Source organism: Magallana gigas, chromosome 1, assembly GCF_963853765.1.
Source record: "Magallana gigas chromosome 1, xbMagGiga1.1, whole genome shotgun sequence".
In the NCBI taxonomy this organism is placed as follows: domain Eukaryota; kingdom Metazoa; phylum Mollusca; class Bivalvia; order Ostreida; family Ostreidae; genus Magallana; species Magallana gigas.
This window is the reverse complement of record NC_088853.1, coordinates 5,362,406-5,385,954: the sequence shown is the minus strand read 5'-3', so window position 1 is coordinate 5,385,954 and position 23,549 is coordinate 5,362,406. Positions and strand designations below refer to the sequence as shown.

Genomic DNA, 23,549 nt, shown 5'->3' with positions numbered 1-23,549 from the left:
ATGGGGGGGGGGGGGGGGGGCGTTGGAAGGTCAATTGGGTAGATAATTGTCATATTGTTTGATGAATATCAATTTCAGTGCTCATGCTTTGATCTTTGTATAAAAAACAGTTTACGGAAATATTTGTCATCGCTTTATATCAGCATTGTTATTTTTGTATAGCAAAACTTATTCTGGGACGCTCCAAAATTAAGATTAAAAAAAAAAAAACATTAACTCGAAAAGTACATTTTGAAATATGATAATAGACAGCGAAACTTAAACAAAAAACACACCCCCCCCCCCAAAAAAAAAAAAAAACAAGCAAGAATAGCAATTTGTGTAGCACTTGGAAAAAAGGTCATTTTACATTCATAATATTTCAGTGCGAAACTTATTTTGGGGCGCTCGTAAAAAAAAACAAAATAAAAAAAAACAACGACATGATTTACCATTCGGAGCATTTGGAAATTTTGCTCATAACATTCCAATTATTACTTTGGGGCGCTCGTACGTGAAAAAATTTAATCATGAAAAAAAGCAACATTTGGGGCGCTCGTGACATACACTTGGGGCGCTCGTGAATTGTACTTGGGGCGCAACAAGAAAAATTTGGGGCGCTCGTGCATGGGGCGCTTTGGCTTTGGGGCGAAGTGACCAGCACCAAACTCTGTAAAATTGACAGCATCAAGAAAGAAAAATTGATGGGTATATAATTTAATTCTGGTTGTAATGCGCTTTCTGATTGGCTAAAAAATTGTTTAATATCATATAAAGAATGTTGCCTAGGTCATGTTAAGACTAACGTCAAAAATTTATCAATACACCCCTCTCCGGCATCCGAAGATTGCCGGAGAGGGGTGTGATATAAATCTTATATCACACCCCTACGGTTTATATCACACCCCTAGGCGAATTTTCAGTTTATATCGCACAGGGCGGAAAAGGGTATATTTTCTATAAGTATACGATATAAAATGGTTTGGGGCAGTTTACGCTTTATAAACTGCAAAATAATAAATGTACATGTATATATCAACCATTTTAGTTTATATTTTTCATCCTGCTCTTGTAAAAATCAAGCCATGCAGTTGGGTTTTTATTTTAATTTTAAAGAAAAGGTTAAGAAACATGAAAAGTAATTAAGAAAAAATCGGACACAATATATGCAAAACTGAACCCAAAAATATTTTTTAAAATATTAAGCATTGTATCATATAAATGTGTATACATGTATATATTGTTAAATCCGGTGCTTGCGTGGGATATCATCGAATACTAGTGTGTAACAGTTGATGGTCTCTTTACAGGTTCCCTGTGTCTGACTGTTGACTGATAGGTTATACCAGTCTGTAGTATGTAACAGTTGATGGTCTCTTTACAGGTTCTCTGTGTCTGACTGTTGACTGATAGGTTATATCAGTCTGTAGAATGTAACAGTTGATGGTCTCTTTACAGGTTCCCAGGTTGTGTCTAACTGTGCTGTTGACTGAGAGGTCAAAGAGAATATATGTGGTATAGTATTCATGTAATATCACCATGTTCATGTAGCTATACTATGTATTTTTAGGTCACCTGAGTCACTCAGGAGACCCATTGCTATCTCAGACACGTTTGTCGTCGTGTGTCATTCATAGACATTTTAGTATACATCTTTTAAATGGGTATGAGGGCAGTAGTCATTGTGTTAGTCCTGGGGTAAGAACTGTTGCCCGAGAGCATAGGCTGAGGTCAACATCAATTTCTTACCCAGGAACTGACAATATAACTATTGCCCACATTCCCATTTGATGATTGATGTGTTAGACGAGGAGAAACATAACCTTGTGGTAATGTCAGGGCTGGGGTATTGTCCAATTATCTGCTCGGGGGACAGTCAAAAATCAGCCAGGGTTAAGGGAATAGCAAAGCAAGGGACATAAGCCAGTATTTAACATGTATACATTGGTGGGTTCCCATTTTGCACACATTTGATGATAGGTGTGAATTGTATTTTGATAGCAATTACAGTCTGTTCTCTACATGGGGTAAAGACACAACTGCATTTTACCTATGTTTTATAAACACATTTAAAAAAGTTACATTCTGTATTTCATAGGTGAATTGTAAATAAGAACATACTGAAGATATGTGTCGCATTTGAAAAACTGTTTTTAATAGAATCAGACAGAAGTCAAATTCTGTGTCAGCTCTCATTTCTCTAAATTATGGTGATGTGTGTGTTTGTGTGTGGGGGGGGGGGGGAGAAAGAGAATCTAATGAGTAATATTAGATGTACATGTTCAGTAGAAAAAACAAAGAAAGTATGAGAGACAGAGAGATAGAGAAAGAAAGTACATATCTGAGAAGTAAGGTAAATGATGAGAGAGAGAGAATAAGATCTAAAGAGAAATATTACAGGTACAGGTTTAGTAGAGAAAATCAGGGGGGAATTTTAAGCAAAGAAAGAGAGAGAGAGGAGACAGAGACAGAGAGAAGAGGGGGAGAGACAGACAGAGAGGAGAGAGAGAGAGAAGAGGGGGAGAGACAGACAGAGAGGAGAGAGAGAGAAGAGGGGGAGAGAGAAGAACATTAGTACCTGTTGACAGAACAAATCTAAGAAAGAAGAGAGGGAGTAAGATATAAAGAGTAATATTACATATACAGGTTTAGTACAGAAAATCAAGAACAAATTGTAAGCAGAGAAAGTCTGTGTGTGTGTGCACCTGTGTATGAGAGAGAGAGAGAATTAACATACCCGGTAGATGCAAAGTACATGTTTGAGAGTAAGCAGTATTTGATATAGTAAATGTAGATTTTTACGAGCTTGAAAAAGGTTAAGAAATGAATTAAGAAAAAAAATCAGACACTATATATACATAAATAAACCAAAAAATATGGATCAACTTATTAAACATTGTATCATTTAAATGTGTATATTATTAAATCCCACACTTGCTCGGGATATCATCAAGTACTAGTATGTAATAGTTCATAGGTTATACCAATCTGTAGAATGTAACAGTTGATGGTCTCTTTACAGGTTCCCTGTGTCTGGCTGTGCTGTTGACTGAGAGGTCAAAGAGAGAATATATGTGGTATAGTATTCATGTAATATCACCATGTTCATGTAGCTATACTATGTATTTTTAGGTCACCTGAGTCACTCAGGAGACCCATTGCTATCTCACGTTTGTCGTCGTGTGTCATTCATAGACATTTTAGTATACATCTCTTAATGGGTATGAGGGCAGTAGTCATTGTGTTAGTCCTGGGGTAAGAACTGTTGCCCGAGAGCATAGGGTGAGATCAACATCAATTTCTTACCCAGGAACTGACAATATAACTATTGCCCACATTCCCATTTGATGATTGATGTGTTAGACGAGGAGAAACATAACCTTGTGGTAATGTCAGGGCTGGGAAATTGTCCAATTATCTGCTTGGGGGACTGTCAAAAATCAGCCAGGGTTAAGGGAATAGCAAAGCAAGGGACATAAGCCAGTATTTAACATGTATACATTGGTGGGTTCCCATTGCACACATTTGATGATAGGTCTGAATTGTATTTTGATAGCAAGTACAGAATGTTCTCTATTGGGGCAATAACACAACTACATTTTACCTATGTTTTATAACCACATTTTAAAAAGTTACATTCTGTATTTAATAGGTGAATTGTAAATAAGAACACACTGAAGATATGTGTCACATTTGAAAAACTGTTTTTCAATAGAATCAGACAGAAGTCAAATCCTGTGTCGGCTCTCATTTCTCTAAATTATGGTGATGTGTGTGTTTGTGGAGAGAGAGAGAAAATAAAATCTAATGAGTAATATTACATGTACATGTTCAGTAGAAAAAACAAAGAAAGTATGAGAGAAGGCAAATCTTGTGTCAGCCCTCATTTCTATAACTAAGTTATGGTGATGTGTTTGTGGAGAGAGAGAGAGAGAGAGAGAGAGAGAGAGAGAGATTACATGTCTAAGAGAAATAGAAAGATGCATATGTTTAACAGAGTTAGTCAGAGAGAGAGAGAGAGAGAGAGAGAGAGAGAGAGAGAAGGCAAATTTTGTGTCAGCCCCCATTTCTATAACTAAATTATGGTGATGTGTGTAGGGGGTTAGATCTAAAGAGTAATAATACATGTACATGTTTAGAGAAAGTCTGTTTGAGAGAGAGGGAGAAAGAATGAGAGAAAGAGGAGAGAGAATGAGGGAAAGAGAGAAAAAAGATAGAAAAGAGGGATGATAGAAAGCAATATTACGTATAAGAAGAGAGAGAGAGAAAGATTACATGTCTGAGAGAATAAGTAAGATGCACATGTTTACATGTACAACAGTAAGGAGAGAGAGAGAGAGAGAGAGAGAGAGAGAGAGAGAGAGAGAGAGAGAGAGGGACTATATGTCTGAGAGAATAAGTAAGATGCACATGTTTACATGTACAACAGTAAAAGGAGAGAGAGAGAGAGAGAGAGAGAGAGAGAGAGAGAGAGACTACATGTCTGAGAGAATAAGTAAGATGCACATGTTTACATGTACAACAGTAAGGAGAGAGAGAGAGAGAGAGAGAGAGAGAGAGGGACTATATGTCTGAGGGAATAAGTAAGATGCACATCTTTACATATATAAGAGTAAGGAGAGAGAGAGAGAGAGAGGGGGTTTAGCAGTGAAAGTGTATAGCATTAAATGATTTATTTTTGACGTCTGCCGTTAGCAGACAAATTGAATAACGTGCGTTAGCGCGTTATGATAATTTGTCTGCTCATCTGACGGCAGTTACTGACATGACGACATCAAAAATAAATCATTCAATGCTTATACATTTACATTCCCTTACTGATGAAATCAATTGTTTACTTAAATAAATCAATATAAATTGCAGATCACGGAGGGAGTAAATTAGTAACAGCAAGAACAGCAGTTATATAAACCGGTTTAAACTGGTTATCACATAGACTGTTGAGTTGAGATCGACGAGCAAGAAAATATAATCCATGAAAAGTAACTCTTGAAATTTTGCTTTTAATTATAAAGTGATTTTTGTTGAATAATTGTAAAACATAGTGTTTTGACAACATTCATGAAGAGAGAGAGATTACATCTCATTTAGAGTAAGATATATTTAGTACATGTACCGGTACATGTTTGATGGAGTTTGTCTGAAAGACAGAAATAGAGAAAAAGAGAGAGCAAAAATACATGTTCAGAAGAGAAATCTGAGGAGATAGAGAAAAAGCATTTGTTTGAAAAAAGTCTGAGAGAAAGGAGGAATAGGATCTCTAGAGCAATTGTACATGAGAGAGGAGAGAGAGAGAGAGAGCAAGAATGCTTGTTTAGTGTTAAAATTATGAAAAACAGAGATTGAGAGAAAGAAATAAAAAGAGCAGGAATACATGTTAGGTAAATTGAGACAGTAAATACCCGGTAATTGAATTCAACTAAATTAAGACGTGTACTCTACATCTTATTTTATTTTTTTCTCTCTGACTTTCTCTGCTAGATAATCATATAATACACTTTCTCAATTATGTACACATCCAAGAGAGAGAAACAGAGAGAAAGATATATAGAGATAAAACGATGGCAATAGAGAGAGAGAGAGAGAGAGAGAGAGAGAGAGCACCTCTTTCTCACTCAGCAATCTTATGTTGTATTTTTCTACCGGTTGAGTGTCTCTATAATCAGAACCAGAATGATGGACCGTCAATTATCTTAGTAGGGAAAATATAGTATTTCTTTAATAAAAACATCTGCTTTAAACTAAAATATTTCTTATATAATTTGACATTGAAACTATAAAACAATGATAATTCTAAAACTCTTTATTTTCATTCAACAGGTTATGACCCAGACCGCCCACATCATGGACACAGCAAGCTCCCGATACCGTGTACATCTGTGTTCTAAGTGTCCGGGGGACACAGCGTACTATTGTGTATCGTGTCCATGTGATCTGTGTCCCCAGTGTAAAGAGAACCATGTAAAAGATCTCAAAACAATAGACCATAATGTTGTGTCACACCGTGATAAAATCAACTACATCCCAACACAAGAGATCTGTGTGAGACATCCTAGCCATGTTTATACAAAGTACTGTGAACCCTGTCAAGTTCCTGCCTGTAATAATTGCCAAACACATAGAAAACACACTCAGATAGATGTTAAAACAGCCTATAAAACAAAGCGACAACAACACAGAGGAACCATTCACACCATCAGAAGTGAGGCTCTCTTTTACAGACCTGTTCTCCTGACAGGAATCAAAGCTGATGTCAAAACCTGTCACACAGAATTCTCCCCCCTTCAATCAGAGATGTTAACAAAGGCCCAGAAACTGAAGGATCTCATTGACGATATGGTATATGATCTATTGAACAATTTGTTATGTTACTTTGATTTCAAACACAGATGTAAAAAACAAAAGATAAAAATGATCAGACATATTGTCAGACTAAGGAGATATGAACACAGATATGTACAGCCAGCATTCACATTCAGTGCACTACAATTCCTCTCCTTCACAAAGACAGCCCTCCCCCAGATACATCTTACACTCCACACCAGCCAGCTCTCCATGACTGAGTCACTCAACAAGGAGGATGTGATGGAGTCACTGAGTGCAATCCAAATCACAGAGAGAGGAAACCGACGCGTAGGAAACCAGTGTCTGCTGAAACTGACGTCTGGTGCTGAGCTCCATCAATCTCTCACAGTGACAGGTGTTGATGAGTGTTTTCACATTTCCTGTGTGACATCAGACCGGGTCTGGGTCAGTAATATAAACAATCTCATGTTGACAGACACAACAGGTGTCCCTCTACATCGTGTGGAGGATTCACGTAGTTATTTATTTGGATTACACACAGTGAACAGTGAGAGTGAACTGATTTATATAGATAGGGATAATAACATCAACAAACTGTCAAAGGATATGAAAACAACCACCACATTTATAGAGACAACAGACTCTATATGGGAACCACAGTGTGTGTACTGGTCCCCGTCCACTGGGGATCTACTGGTCGCGATGTATAACAATGATACAGAGACAGGCAAGGTAACCCGGTACAACCAGAGTGGACAACTCACACAAACCATACAGAACAATAACACAGGACAGGGACTGTATAGTAGACCTCACTATATAACAGAGAACAACAATGGGGATGTCGTGGTGTCTGACTATGACTATGACAATGAGTCTGGTACTGTAGTGGTGACAGAGCGTGGAGGAAGACATCGTTTCTCCTACACAGGACATCCATCAGGATCAGGACTACGGCCACATGGAATCTGTACTGACGCGCTGTCACACATCCTGGTGTGTGATTGGAGAACCAACACAGTACAGATGATAAATAAGGACGGTCAGTTCCTGTCACATCTACTGACAAAATCACAAGAGATGCGTAGACCATGGGGCCTGAGTTATGATGTCAACACTCACCGTCTCTGGGTCGGATCATTTAACAACAACACGGTGCGTGTCTACAGGTATATCACCAGACAGGACGCTCTGACAGGTAAGTCTGAGTCATTATCATTCACATTAATTAGATATAGATAACTAAGACACACAGTCCGTGTTAATTATCAGTCACATGTTTATCTGTGTGATTGTTTGTCAATATAAACAACTCATTGTTACAGGGTTAGCTGTATCTACCAGTCATTGGGATTCAGTGTTTATCTAAAATAAACAGAAATTAGATACATTATTTTATTAATTAAATGTACAGTTACATGTCATTGTATTTAGTGAATAGGAATAACAGGTTGCTGTATTTAATTATGAAATATATAGAGTGACTCATGTATTTGTAATCAGTTATTTTGTGACATGTTAATTGACTTAACTTAATTAATTAGATAAATAATAAAGCAAGTGTCATGGTAATCAGGTTAAAGTTTTAATTTGTAGATGTAGCTCTATCATTACATATAATGTATAGAGATGATTAATTAACAGCTAATTAATGCCTTGTTGTAGATGAACACAGATCCCGTCCTGATGGAGACACCTGATACACGACACCTCATCACAACACAACTCATCAACTAAACGAAAGTAAAACTCACTGACGCATGTATTTGTAATCTGTTGTTTTGTTACAAATGATTCAATTAATTAGACAATTATAAATTAAAGCAAGTGTCATGGTAATCAGGTTAAAGTTTTAATTTGTAGATGTAGCTCTATCGTTACATATACTGTATGGAATGGATTAATTAACAGCTAATTAATGCCTTGTTGTAGATGAACACAGACCCCGTCCTGATGAGGACACCATGTCCAGCTCAACACCAGCCGTATAATGGAGATAGCTGGGATATTGACAGGTTGTAAATGTTTCTGTACAAATCTAGTCTGCTCTCAAAACCACACATGTTGTTTGTCACTTTGTTCAACATCTGCAGCTGAAATTGAGCTGTGTATAATTCACATGGACTGTAATACTGACTCCTGTTTATTTCACACTTTGTGATCATCCAAACATGGCTGTCTGTTGCTGAGTGAGAAACATCATGTTATACAAGTTTTATTTTCTGAATGTGGAATATTATAAAAGAGTCTTTAATAACTAAACAATTAAACATTGTAAATGTTGGATCTTTATCAATTCCAAAATGTATCTTGTTTTGCTAATTGTGCCATTATTATACCACATGTAATGGAATTGTTAGAGAATAATGATTTCAACCTATCCGCCAGTCAGTCCTGGTTTTTAAGCAAAACTTATATTAAACATCTGCACAGAATTTTATGAAACTTTTAAGGTATTTAGGACACAATGTGTAGATGTGCTAATTACTAGGAAGTTCCGATTCATTTATCTTTGTGGGAATTTTAGCCCCATTGAACTTGAATTTTGGCCAAATGTTGAATGATTTTTTTGAATGATTTTTTTGTAAGCCCGACTCTTCTCAAACAGCTGTATTGAATTTCGTAAAACTTTTTACGTAGTTGGGGCATAATGTGTTGATTTTCATGTTTCTAGGAAATTTAATTGCCGTATTTCATGGAATTTAGGTCGATATGGTTTATAGGGCGAAGGAGCCCGTTTTTAGCAAAAAAAAAAGTATAAATAGGTCGACTTCAATGAATTGGTAAAAAATTACCGCTAGTTTGAATGAATAAAAATAGCAGTGTTTTAAATCAACAACGTTATCATAGTAGCACTCTTATACAGGTTAACAATTTTAATAGAAGGTTAATAAAAAAATGAATTATTTAAATTTACGCATCGTAATAAAATGCGCGAATTTGCACTATGATTTTCAACCCATTTTACTCAGTACGTTTGTTATACCCGGAAGAGTGTTTACACTATTTGATCAAGGTTGAGTTCACTTCCCTGTCACATGTTCAAACTGCCCGGAGGCATGTATAGCATATGCAACCTTGTGTCATTGTTGTAAGGTATTAATTAGTTAACCGGGGTAGGGCAGGTTTTTATTTCATTTTCATTATGTTACCGGCCACTATCGGCATTATATTAATTATTCGTCAAGACTTTTAGTCAGTATAACTTTTAAACTTTTACTCAGGTATCGTACCACATGAATTACGTAATCTTGGTAATCGTGTGACTTTTTACTGTGTATATACACATGGATCAACCTCTGAACTTATCAAAGCCTGCGGGCATGATTAGCATGTGCGTATAGCTCGAGTACACTGATTATCTCCCAGACCGAATTCAGACACTCATATACTAAGTTTTAGTATCAAATGGAAATAAACACACAAATCTTAGTTAACAATATTTTTATTTTCAAGCATCATCAGTTAAAAGCAATAAACAGTAATAAATAAATAGCACAAAATTAACAAAGTCTTGTTCTTTGTGTACACATGTGAATTCACAATTTTAACACAGTCACATCAGTGTTCAATGTTCAAGCACATCTCTCGTCTGCATCGGAATCGAAGCCCTCAAAGTCTGAACTTTCACTATCGCTTTGGAACAAGGCGGCAAGTGACAACGGCAGGTCGTCGGTTGATGCAGCCAGTGGAGGTTTTTCGTCTTCTGGCAACGGAACATCGACAATCTCGGCTTTCACGAATCCACTGATGATGGCAGAGGGAGGGACTGCCATCCACGCATCTTTTACCCACTGGCAGACGGTCTGGTATTATGATCGCCGCATACAGCCGGTGTTCGTGAAGCTCTTTTCCCCAATTGACATCCAGCTCTCCCACATCTTCTGCATAGGTGATTACTTCTAACTTGAAGCCGGCTGTAAAGGATTGTCTGGACTGCACTGGAGGCATGGTGACTTTGATGCCCCCTACACGGTTTACCCCCCATTTTAAAGGCTCCATCGGATTGAAATTTCTCACTGTCAAAACATCGTTAGAAAACAAAACAAGTTCTGATTGGGAGCTTTTGTTTTCTAATCACATCGCCGATTGGTTTTCTTAAAACAACAATTAATTTGTCACCTTTACACTGATTGCAGGGTTTAATTTGTAAACAAACATTTCATTGGAACTTTATTTTGATAATTTATTGGCTGATCGGGAAAACATTTTCAATCCTACAATTTATTATACCGGTAAATAAATAAAAACAGAGTTAACAAAAAAGTTAATAAACTTTATCATTCTTATAACCGTAATACCTTAATGAATCCATTATACGTGTAGTCCCTGTTTTTGGTCGTTATTTCAACAAATATACAAGTATACCTGGTTTAGATTTCGAATTTAAAAAACTGAAAATAAATGACCAAAAAAAAATCCAAGTTTATTCCGTAATTACATTTTGTACGGTTCTCATTTTACTTTTACCAACCGACATCGAATTCCTGTTTATCGTAAGCAGAATTGTAACATTCGTGTTAGTTATTGCAAAAGCCTTTCTATCATACTTTGCAATTAAAAAAGAAATTTATGAAGGAAACAGATTAATTCACATTACGTTTGTCATGATATATTACTTCATTATAATACGGTGTTTGACGAAACTTTGATTTTTTAAATAGTTTTTTATAGGTAAATTTGCCTTAACTTTTGAAAATTTTTATATCAAATTAAAAAAAAACATTAAATAGGGCGAAACGATGAATAGGGCGAGGTCCACGTGGCAAGGAAAAAAAGTACCCACCTAAATTCCGTGAAATACGGTACAATGTTTTGTCTTGAATTTTTTAACCATTAGAATTAATTAGTATATTGTTGTTGTTTAAGACATATGATTAGATATGTGCATAATTGCAGAAAGTTTTGATCTGATGATGTTTTGCAAGTAATGACCTTTATCATTTTTAGCTTACCTGAGCTGAAAGCTCAAGTGACCTTTTCTGATCACAATTTGTCTGTCGTCTGTCAGTCTGTTTGTTTGTCTGTCTGTCCTCTGTCCATAAATTTTTTACATTTTCAACATCTTCTCCTAAACTACTGGGCAAATTAAAAAAAAAACTTGGCACAAAGCACCCTTAGGCAGAGGGGATTCAAAGTCGTGAAAATTAAGCACCATGCCCTTTTTTAAGGTGAGATAATTAGAAAATATTGAAAATTCTTAAGAAGTTTTTCAAAAATCTTTTTCTCAAGAATCATTTGGCCAGGAAAGCTGAAACTTATGTGAAAGCATCCTCAGGTAGTGTAGATTCAAAGTTGTGAAAATCTTGACCACTGGGGTAAGGGTGGGGCCACAATGGGACGTCGAACTTTTACATACGTATATTTAGAGTAATCTTTTAAAAAAAATCTTCTTTTCAAAAACTAATCTGGCAGCCAGGAAAGCTGAAATTTTTGTGGAAGACACCTCAGGTAGTGTAGAATTAAAGTTGTAAACATCTAGACCCCCCCCTGGAAGGGTGGGGCCTCTATTTAGTCAATGGGGGGTCAAATTTTTACATATGAATGTACTAATGTAGAGTAAATGTTTAAAAATCTTCTTCCCAGAAACTATTCAGCCAGGAAAGCTGAAACATAAGTAAAAGCATCCTCAGGTCAAAGTTGTGAAAATCATGACCCCGGGGTGTAGGGTGGGGCCACAATGGGGGAGGGGGGACGAACTCAAGTTTGTTCAAATCATGATCCCCTGGGTTAGGATGGGGTGACAATTTGGGGGGTGAGATCAAATTTTTACATACTAGGAATATATTGGGAAACATCTTTAGAAATCTTCTTCTATAAAACCATTTGTGTAGAAAAGCTCTAACTTTAATGAAAGCAACCTTAGGTAATGTAGATTCAAATTTGTTCAAATCTAAGGAGTATGATGGGGCTACATTGGGGATTCAATTTACAAGGAAAACATTTTAGTTGTTCACAAAAGCTGAAATGTTATAAGATAAAGATAAATAAATAAAAATCTTCTTCTCGATCTACTCCCACACATGTGGGCACAAAAATGAATACATGGTTATGATATCCACAATCTCCTTTACCTAAATTGTGAAATTCATGGCCCCTGGGTCAGGGGTTCAGGACATGAGGGGGGGGGGGGCAATATAGTGTTAATGCATATAATGTTTAAAAATCTTCTCTTTTCTCACACATCTGCCAGTGTATAAAAAAAACTGACTAATAATTATGTTTACCAAGAAGTCCTCTACTGAAATTTTAATTTTCATGTCCCCTGGGGTATGGGTTTTGACTCTAGGGCAGGGCTAAAATGGATGTATAGATGTTAATGCATATAACGTTAAAAAATTATCTTCTTTACTGATAAAAACACATCTGAAAGGAAAACTGAATTCATGATTTTGTAGACCAGATCTTTTAGTTGTTCACCAAAATTAGAGGTTTCACAGTTCTTTTTTAATTAAATGTGGTCGTCATTACAAATTTATAATTTTTCTACTCCAGTATGAAACCTAATTAATAAGATGCATATATGAGACTCCATGACAAGTTTGTGTATGGGATATATGCTACTCAGGTGACCGTTAAGGCCAATTGGCCTCTTGTTTTGTATTTAATGCATACTCTGTCATTCATGGTGTGTAGCATTGTCAAGTAATGGGAGAACGTGGGTATTTGAGCTTGCTCACTTTTTATACCCCCGCTCCGAAGGAGAGGGGGTATACTGTTTTACCCTTGTCTGTCTGTCTGTCTGTCCGTCTGTAACAAAAATTTCTGTCGCATTCATCTCGGCAACTATTTATCACAGATGCTTGAAATTTTTACACAGTGTTTGTTAGGGCATGCCATATCGTGGGATATATTTTTGTACCGATCAGACGTGAACTTCCTGTTAAATGACGACATTGTTTATTTTTAGCAAAAATTTTCAAACAAATTTTTGTCAAAGAATTCTCAGCAACTGTTTATCGCAGATGATTGAAATTGTTACACAGTATTTGTATAAGCATGCTATATCGTGGGATGTATTTTTGTACCAATCAGACGTCAACTTCCTGTTAAATGAGTACTTTGTTTATTTTTAGCCAAAATTTTCAAACAAATTTCAGTCAAAGATTTCTCAGCAACTATTTATGGCAGATGCTTGAAATTTTAACACACTTTTTGTTTTTGCATGTCATGTCGTGGGATATATTTTTGTATCAATCAGACGTCAACTTCCTGTTTAATGAGTACTTTGTTTATTTTTAGCAAATGTTTATTTTTAGCAAAAATTTTCAAACAAATTTTCGTCAAAGATTTCTTGTACCAATCGGACGTCAACTTCCTGTTAAATGAGTACTTTGTTTATTTTAGCCAAAATTTTTAAAAAAAATTTTCCTCAAAGATTTCTCAGCAGCTATTTATCGCAGATGCTTGAAATTTTAACACACCATTTGTTTAGGCATGCAATATTGTGGGATATATTTCTGTACCAATCGGATGCCAGCTTTCTGTTAAATGTCGACTTTGCTTATTTTACATATTCACATCAGAGTGGGGGTATCACTAGTGAGCATTGGCTCACAGATATCTTGTTCTTTCTTTTATTACAGTTATAAACTAATTATTTTTGTTTCTTGCAGACAAGCTGCTTTTAGAACGCCTTCAGGCCAGTTCAGGGGGAGACAGTAGAAAACCTTCCCGGATTACCCATAATTCCAATGGAAATAATGCGTCGTCAATGGACTTGGTTTTTCTGAAAGTAAACTCAACATAAATAATGCTTCATTAATGGACTCTGTTTCTGTGTACATGAATTTAACATTTATGTGTTCGTCATCCTTTTTATTAATTTTACATTTGTACTATATGTGTGTTTTACATAATAAGCTCCTGAGATCTCTTATAAACCTCTGCTGTACTTTGGTGCTGGGACAGAGATATCCCTTAGAAATGTGACGAATGTGTGATGAATTTTTTTTTAGTTTTGATTTGCACACAAGAAATTGATTAAAAAACACATGCAAAGGGGGGTAACTCCAATTTGTATTTTTCAATTTGAAATGAAAGAAAGTTATCCCCCTTCTACTAATGTTTTCTAGAGATATCTGTATTTTATGCTGTTGATCCCTGACATTTTTTTGTAGGAGAGTTTATTGAGTACAGTGGCGTCGGAAGCACATTTCTCCCTCATAAAAAATGTTATATTGATCAGGTAGATGGAAAATTCATGTTTATGTAAATAGTTTTGGAGGAATATTGTGACCAAGTTTAAGTTTACTGATTTTCTTTTGTATTTACGCTTACCATGAAATACATACTACTTATATACACATGATGTTTGGTGAGTCGTAGCAATCTGTAGATAGAACTCAATAAATGTGAAGAAATTCACTTTCAGATTGACTGCTGATTAAAGTGCTAATCAATGATTTATTTATTCCTAGATTGACAGATTTTTTAAATGTAATATATATTGTTTTATTAAAGTGTATATAAAAACTACATTGTATATCAATTTTAATTAGTAAGCATTTTAATAAAAATACGTTGAGCTTTTGATAAAAAGATACGCCCATTTATAATTGGAACACAGATGCATATTATGTACAAATCGCGGAATTAACAGCCTCCATGTATCTATGCATTAATGCGTCATTACATCAGAATTAGATATGTATCGTATTCATCATCCCACTGAGATAATTAGACACCACAGAATTGTTCTCCAATAATTATCTCGTGATTACTATTTTAATGAACTGGGACAACCATTTTTTGAATGTGAATCGTTTGTCTAATTAATTAATTAGGCATTGGACCAGAGAAAATATGAAACTGACATTTGATGTTGATACAAATTGCCATGATCCATAATTTGTGTGTATACTCATGTAGAACAAATAAAAGTTGTAAACATCGAAGCTTTTAATCTTTTAATTCTGTGTTAAACGTTAACACAGTAACATCCAGGGATAGTGATGGCCATGTCAATAAGAAAGTTGTGAGAGTGGATTGTGGAGCGCATGGCTCAGTGGTCAAAGGCATTATAGGCCAGTAACTCGGAGTCGGTGGTGCAAACCATGCTGTGGTCACTTGTTGTTCAGTCTTTAGATATGGCTCTTAATATGCAGTCTTGGTCCAACAAGCTGCGCTAGGTACCAGCTTGCATTGGAGTTAACCTGTGATGGACAGGCCCCGGGGCCATAAAACTTAGACATCAGGCCCCAGGGCCATAACACTTAAGACATCAGGCCCCGGGGCCATAAAACTTAGACGAGCTCACTTCTGATCTCAGTCTCATGTTTACAAAAGGAATGTATAGTGAGACTGAGATTAAAAGTGGGCTCGTCCAAGTTTTATGGCCCCAGGGCCTGATGTCTTATCAAGACTATCTATATCCTACCTTCTTTGATCTGCCAAGCACAACAGAAAACTGGGTGCCTTAATTTTGTAATAAATTGGGACAAATTACAAGTCAACACCAAAATTTAGGTTTCTTTTCTTATTTATTGTGTCACAGATTAAATATCTTGTATAAATGGCATGATTTACGCAAACATGGGTTTCAGAAAGAGACAAACATTTTATCTTAATCCTCTCTTCAAAACATGGAGAGTCTAAAAAGTTCAAACATCTGTCAATCTGAAAAACAGACAGGCTTACTTGTAAAGAGTGTCTTTTAATAATTTAACTTCTTTTACATTTTTAAGATAAGAAATAAAATATAGCGACACTAATAGCACTTGATTATAGAGAAATAGGCATCATCTCTATAAACATCAATACACTGCAGCAATAATCAGTATATATACACTAATACTGGGGATTTATAGTCAGTTCACCTGCATAGCAGAGTAAGGAAACAGACATCACAGAACGCAATGTATTATATACCCAGAATATCACTACCACGTCAATCAGCTTTATCCAGTTACAATACCAAACAAAATGCAGCAAAGGAGAATATAGGTACTGTTTAAAAAAAGACTCCTTGAGGGTTATCAGATATGCCAACATTCCTGTCTTCCTAAACAATCACACACTCTCTTCTCTCATTCACACACACACACACACTTACACTGAGAAAAAAGAATTCATGAGAAAGTAATGGCTTTTGTCCACTGCCGACCATTATTTACACAAATCTATAAACCATTAAAATAGTTCATTACCATACATGTTCTGCCATTAACATCACCCAATAACATACATGTACTTCCAAAAACAATGTACAGCTATCCAATGATGGGACGGAATATTAGTTCATTTTGTAGAATTTCATTATCACAGATGCCTAATTTTGATTGGTCGGTTTCCTACCGACGCTGGTCCCACGCCTCCTCGTCGAACGGGTCAATCTGCCGCTTACTGTATGCATCCTTGAACTCTGACCCCAGCATGTTTAGGTCGCCCGAGTCACGGATCACTCCCTACAATAAGATTATTACATCAGTTTCACCTATATCTCTATATGAATGAACCTAGGCAAATATATTGATCTCTCATAATTTGCAATGATAAATGATTTTAATCCAATGAGTTGTGTGTTTTCTTTGCCTGGGTCTTGGAGAGATTTTATAATCACATTTTTTTTATTCTCGTTTTGAATTTTTAAATTCCTGTTTTATAGAATTTTTTATGCAAAAGATCCTCATTTCATTTCAGAAATAATGTGTAAAAATCTGTAGTGATGTAATCACAGTCACTGTGTCATATCAAACATTTACACCATGGAAGACATCCACTGCTAAATGAGGCAAACACGTGGTTAATAAGATATGTGTTTAATTTGGTATGCATTGAATACTTAAACTTAACTTGTATAAACCCTTACCTTGGGTAGATATCAGTATAAGCCCTTACCTTGGGTAGATATCAGTATTAGCCCTTACCTTGGGTAGATATCAGTATTAGCCCTTACCTTGGATAGATATCAATATTAGCCCTTACCTTGGGTAGATATCAGTATTAGCCCTTACCTTGGATAGATATCAATATTAGCCCTTACCTTGGGTAGATATCAGTATTAGCCCTTACCTTGGGTAGATATCAGTATTAGCCCTTACCTTGGGTAGATATCAGTATTAGCCCTTACCTTGGATAGATATCAATATTAGCCCTTACCTTGTATAGATATCAGTATTAGCCCTTACCTTGGATAGATATCAATATCAGCCCTTACCTTGGGTAGATATCAGTATTAGCCCTTACCTTGGGTAGATATCAGTATTAGCCCTTACCTTGGGTAGATATCAGTATTAGCCCTTACCTTGGGTAGATATCAGTATTAGCCCTTACCTTGGATAGATATCAATATTAGCCCTTACCTTGGGTAAATATCAGTATTAGCCCTTACCTTGGATAGATATCAATATCAGCCCTTACCTTGGGTAGATATCAGTATTAGCCCTTACCTTAGGTAGATATCAGTAATAGCCCTTACCTTGGGTAGATATCAGTATTAGCCCTTACCTTGTATAGATATCAGTATTAGCCCTTACCTTGGGTAGATATCACTATTAGCCCTTACCTTAGGTAGATATCAGTATTAGCCCTTACCTTGGGTAGATATCACTATTGGCCCTTACCTTGTATAGATATCACTATTAGCCCTTACCTTGGGTAGATATCACTATTAGCCCTTACCTTAGGTAGATATCACTATTAGCCCTTACCTTGGGTAGATATCCCAGCAGCCTCATGGCGTGCTCCCTGAGCAGTTTCTGTCTCTCCTCCTCAATGATCTGTTTCCTGAATGCCTCCATCCTCTCCTCCTCACGGCGCTCCTCAAGCTCCCGCTCGCGGTCTGCGGCGAACTGAGACTTCCTGTCATCAATGAGCTTCTCCACTGCTCGCTTGTGCTCAAGCTGCTTCATGCGGCGCTTGTTGGCATTCATCTGCTCGATGCGGTCATCCTCCGCAAATTTGGCCATCATCTGCAATGCAATTATATCAGCATGAATTCAATTGTAGTAAAGAAACCATTGGGAAAATTATTGAAATTACAGAGCATCATGTCAACCTGAGTGCTATAATGATAATTAAGTTCCATAGGGAATCTGTCTTAATGACGCCTGATGTTACAGAGTGACCCCCTTTTATAACATCTAAGGTTACTGATTTGTCCCTTCCCAGACTTTATGACTTTAGCCACAGGCCCCCGGGCCATAAAATTTAGACGAGCTCACTTTTGATCTCAGTCTCACTTTTACAAAAGGAATATATATTGCAAAAGTGAGATTGAGATCAAAAGTAAGCTCGTCTTACTTTTATGGCCCAAGGGCCAGAGTTATTCTCTTCATAACTGAAGTTACAAAATGCCCCCATTATCAATGTAACAAAAGAGTTACTCTCCCCCCTCCCTCCCTTTCCCCTTATAACAACTGCAGTTATAACTATATCCCAAGAGTTGTGTCCCTTTACCTGTTGCCTGAACTCCTCCTCCTCGTCTTCCTCGGCCTTCCGTCGGAGATTCTTGAAGTGCATCTGTTGGGCGTGTGTACTCTGTAGCTCCAGCCTCTGTCTGATCCTCCTCTCCATGTCATCCTGTGTACAAAAATAGCAGCCAATCAGAACCATCCAAAAACATTTGTCATTCAATTCCGAGCCACGGAATCATTTATAATGAAAGAGATATTTAACAATCAGTTTGAAAAAAGTTTTTATTTTCTAAAGTAATATACAGTATTCCTTATTCTTTGCAAATATTTACATTGTAATTCCGCGATTCAAACATTTTGCATCAAATTGCGGGAAAATGAAATTGCGAATGCCTAATTTTTATAATAGGTCCATTTAGTTTTATCTGTTCAAAAAATTAAAATGAGATTTTAAAACTTGCAAGATGTGCTTCTCCCAATTTTACGCAAATAACAATTCCTCGCATTTATTTAGGAATCTACAGTATGTGATATCACAGAGATTCACTGATCTTCCTTATGTGAAGTCTGAAACATATCATTTGAAAAATACAATATCCTTCTGATCCCAGAAACTAAGGTCCACCCCAATATGACAACTACTTGTGATACAGAACTTGGATCCACCTCAATACTTGTGACACAGAACTTGGATCCACCTACCCTTTCTTTCTGTCTTTCTTTCTCCTCTTGCTCCTCGAGATACAGCTCCATGCGGATTCTCTCCATCTCCTCTCGGGCGGCGTCCTTAGCCGCGATATCTTCTGCCAGCTGAAAGGAAATCAATCGTCTTATGTTAGAGATAAAATTTCTTCATCTTACTAAATGGTCTTTTTTTAAAGACATCCATAAACCTACACAGTCATGTGATTTGTCTGACATTTAGCATGAGTATCATAATTTTAGAATTAGTCATTGTCTGAAAAAATGTTTTGATAAAATGAAAATAATAGGGTACAATTTGAAATCACATGAATTTGCTAAAAAAAATTAAGATTATCAAAAATAACTAAACATTGTACAATATAACATTCCCCCCCCCCCTTTCCCCATGCTCCCTCTTTCCCCACTTTCCCTCTCTTTCTTTATAATTCAATTCTCCATTGAAGCTTCCCTTGAAGTATTAGTCATCCTTACACCTTACAACCCCTTCTCTCTCTTCTTTCCCTTTCCCCCATGGTAAATAAATCTACTTACAGCGTTCTGTACGCGGGCCATGGCCTCCTCCTTTTGTTTCTTGCTCTCCATGCGCGCGTTTTCCCGCTGTTCCTGGAGCCGGGAGAACTGTAGGATTTTGCGGTTCTCCTCCTCCATCCTTTCGCGTTCCAGGACCTTCCATTCCTCGCGCGCCTCCTTGAACTCCGAGATGTACTTCTGGGTCGCCTTCTTCTTGGCCATCGTCAGCTCCCTCTCTCTACAAGACAATTCATTATTTGCTAGTTTCTGGAGTCGGATCATTGCCATTGTCAACTCAAGGCGAGCTCCCTTTCCCTACCAGTACACTAACTCTTTAACATTTATTTATGAATTCATAAACATCTTTCAAATCAAGAATATCACAAAAAGAAACAGTGTGTTGCTCAAGTGACTCCTAAACATGGACGTAAACGTAGACCAGGTAACAAAATGGAACTGCACTGTAATATTATCTCCATAACGTACACAAAATGTACAAAGACTTTAGTTTTGAACAAACAAAAGACTTTATGTCCTTAACACAAAGATAAAGTATGAAACAATCCACTCTGTCCCTGTGGCGTACCTCTGGTCCTCCTCGTAGATCTTGCGGACGATCTCGTCGATCATCAGCTTCTCCTTCAGGAACTCCTCGTAGGCCTGCTGTTTCTGCTCCTCGCGCTCCTCCAGCTGTCTCTCCAGCTCCTGTTGGTACCGGATCTGTTCCCGGTACTTCTCCACCTCGCGCTGCCGAGCTGCCTCCTCTGCTCGCTCGTGCTCAATCTTCATCTCGCGAGCTATCTCAGAGTCACGTTTCTAAAAAAATTTTTTTTAAAAGGCCTCATTACTAAGAACGTTATGGTAATGTTCTGATCGTTAATGCAGAAAACAAATTTAGTAATCTGTACCATGAAAAGTTAAGTAACAAAACTAATTTTCAATTAATTTTTCACAGGCAGCAGAGGAGTCGAGACTAAAAGCAAGATTAAATAGCAATACTGATGACAGATTTGTTTTCAACGTTAGGAATTTATTAGATATATTTACCATGACATCAAATTTGATGGCCTCTTTCTCTGCTATCTGGGCAGTCCTTTCTTTGTTCATGTACGCAGATCGTAGCTTAGCTTCTAATTCTCTCAACTCTAAACTGTAAACAAAGTAAATTGAATTGGTTCACTAAAATTATCTCAAAAACCTACATTTCAGGATATTGACACTTCAAAGAAAGGTTACAAAAAAATTTTCTTTCAAAATTGACATCACCAATTGAATGTAAATTATTTATATATTAAATATTCTGTAATTCAAATACCTTGGGTAAGTTTTGCCTGATGAGAGTATTTTAATAACTTGACAATTATTTTTTATGATTCTATGAATGACAGAAATACTTAATTAGGCATATGATGTGTGTATAAACATCTTAGATAACTGACTGAAGTTGTTACTGGAAAAGACAAATCCCTATTTCAAAAATTCGAATTTAAGAACTCTGTCAAAAAAAACTCTTAATTTCCAGTATGTTTTCAAACATGTGGGTTTTTATTAAAGCAAAATCAGATTACTCTTGTTTGTTTTACCTGGTTTCCCTGATTTGCTGTCTCATCTTCTCGTCCCTGATGGAATCTAGTTTCCTCTTCTCTAGCTCTGCAGCCAGTCTCTCCTCCTGTAACATCTGTTCCTCTCGGATCAAACGGTCCCTCTGTGCCTGGAGTGTAGCATTCAAAATTGACATCAGATTTACTGATACACATAAGCAGTGATATTCTGCATTATTTTCATCAGAGAAGAAGCTATAAAATGTAAGCAATAATTTCATATCTTATGAAAGTTATGTCAAATTCTCTTCAGATAACATTCATTTTGGTTAAACTCTTCTCATCCTCCTTATAAATGAGCGGTTATTGACAATTCTCTCCTTTTCAGTTGAAAAAATCAGAACTTTACCTTTAATATTGCTTCTTCCATTTCTCTTTCTTTTTGTTCCATCATTGTACGCCTTATAAATCGTTTTTCTGATATTCTTTCTTCATTACTCATATTGGCTTCTAATCTTTTCTCCTCGTGCAGCCGACGAATTGTGTCCTCCCGATAATCTTCCTGCCTCCTCATGTTTTCGAGCTGCCTCTCTCTTGCCCCACCTGTCAGGGCTCGACGAACAGTTGTCTACAGGGAAAAATAAGCTTTCATTATTTATAGGGGTTTAATAAGGGAGAATATAATTCAAACTGATCGTATAATAAGCAGTCACTACAACAGTAACAACACACTTTTTTTTATCTATTTTGACAATAAAAACCAACAATAAATCAAATTTATACAGTAAAATCCAATAATGCAAAGTAAACGAATCAAATGAAAACAAAGCAGAGGAAATGCGATATACATATCATGCATATGAATATGATACACAAAACAGAATTGTTGAAAACGACAAACGTGCACATTCTATACAATATTTCAGCATGTTCAGAAGTTTTATTTACTTGAATGTAACATAATTCAGTTTAAGAATCATTTTGTGCATTAAACAAACTTGATTTCTTCACTAATGTAATCTAAATTAACTTACCATCTTGTTCGATATTTGCTTATTCCTCGCGTACGATATTCAAAGAGGCTCCCGGTGTTATTTGTGTTTGCACTTGGATCAGTCTGTTGCTAGGTTGGTACAGGTTAACATGGATTGTAATAATTTATCATAATATCTTCCCAGATAAATTATTGTCCTTAGATTTACTACTATAGTTGTTAAAGTAATATTTTAGACTGGAATATCATTAAAAGTTATATGTTGATGATATATTTCCTTTTAAATATAATAAAGAATCCTAATCCCCCATATTGGAAGATTCTATTATTTCTTAGAGCGGCCATTATTTTTCCGGATAAAAACGGACGATTAACAAGATTAAACTTTTTAAAAAAAAATCCGCAAATCTATCATTTTAGATGTTGCATATATTTCAAACTATTTATTTTTAAATTGTCTTCAAATGACAGAAATTAAAGTTGTAGAAATGAAATTTTCCTTGAAAACCAATCGTAACTTTTCGGACCTCTAAGAGAAATTCGAGATCAACAAAAAGGAATTACAGTCAAGTCGTACCCAACCCGACTCGCACCCAAACCAACTCGTACCCAAATATTTGAGTACGACTTCACTAGTCAACTCGTACCCACGGGGAAAAAATATATTTATACTAGGAAAATAAAATGAATGGCTTTTATTTGTATGTTGTTATGTTTTGTATATTATCGATAACATTAATATGCGAATTGTATAACAAATTTAAAAGAATTTGTTATAAAAATCTGGTATACTATAGTTCTGTACTTGAATGCGGACGGATCATGAATGGTTATGAGCAGGTTAACTATCATCAATTAAAATCAAAATTAATTGCTTTATGTGATTCCATTCAACCGATCAACCAATGAGTTTGTCAGCACAAAATAAACATGCTGCTCATAATTAAGAGGAAACATACATTTTCGTCACTTTTGGTAGATCAACATGGTTCGAAAGAGGTGTGTTTCCTGCAAGAAAACGGTAAGTAAATCACTATATTAGATATTGTTTTATAATTAAAACATATTTTTTGAGTAATCAAATGGATTAGGCAACAGGCAAAGTTAATTTAAAGTTAAATAAAACATAAATAAAAAACATAACATATGAATGAAAAC

General features: G+C 36.2%; 2 protein-coding genes across 10 annotated transcripts in view; one reads left to right on the top strand and one right to left on the bottom strand.

Annotated features, from left to right (window-relative positions):
• The window catches only part of LOC117687337 (E3 ubiquitin-protein ligase TRIM71), a 78,170-nt gene extending 62,988 nt beyond the window's left edge, over positions 1-15,182 (top strand). For 3 of the 9 annotated variants that reach the window (XM_066081467.1, XM_066081477.1, XM_066081470.1), the window contains 2 exons: positions 8,218-8,300; positions 13,902-15,182. In XM_066081467.1, coding sequence (XP_065937539.1) covers positions 8,218-8,276 — 59 coding nt within the window. In that variant the 3' untranslated portion in view covers positions 8,277-8,300; positions 13,902-15,182. Of the gene's footprint in view, positions 1-1,637; positions 3,057-4,976; positions 7,484-7,950; positions 8,029-8,217; positions 8,301-11,685; positions 11,737-13,901 lie in introns of those variants that run through there. The other 6 variants (XM_066081494.1, XR_010712894.1, XR_010712895.1 and 3 more) reach the window with 6 other exon arrangements.
• A 566-nt stretch (positions 15,183-15,748) lies between these two features.
• On the bottom strand, positions 15,749-22,587 carry LOC136274498 (meiosis-specific nuclear structural protein 1-like). The gene is made up of 10 exons (XM_066081458.1): positions 22,432-22,587; positions 21,807-22,025; positions 21,440-21,567; positions 20,904-21,006; positions 20,443-20,672; positions 19,878-20,094; positions 19,344-19,451; positions 18,685-18,807; positions 17,937-18,197; positions 15,749-16,691 (listed from the first exon to the last, which is right to left on the bottom strand). Exons 1-10 carry the CDS (start codon positions 22,432-22,434, stop codon positions 16,578-16,580), a joined length of 1,506 nt encoding a protein of 501 aa, XP_065937530.1. The 5' UTR covers positions 22,435-22,587; the 3' UTR covers positions 15,749-16,577.
• Between the last annotated feature and the right edge of the window lie 962 nt (positions 22,588-23,549).

Excerpts from the sequence above, each read along its gene's own strand:
- LOC136274498 (XM_066081458.1), bottom strand. Across the intron at positions 20,673-20,903 it reads CCATCAAATTTGATGTCATG|AAACGTGACTCTGAGATAGC; the intron begins GTAAATATATCT and ends AAATTTTTTTAG. Across the intron at positions 16,692-17,936 it reads TGCTGGGATATCTACCCAAG|GGAGTGATCCGTGACTCGGG; the intron begins GTAAGGGCTAAT and ends ATCTTATTGTAG.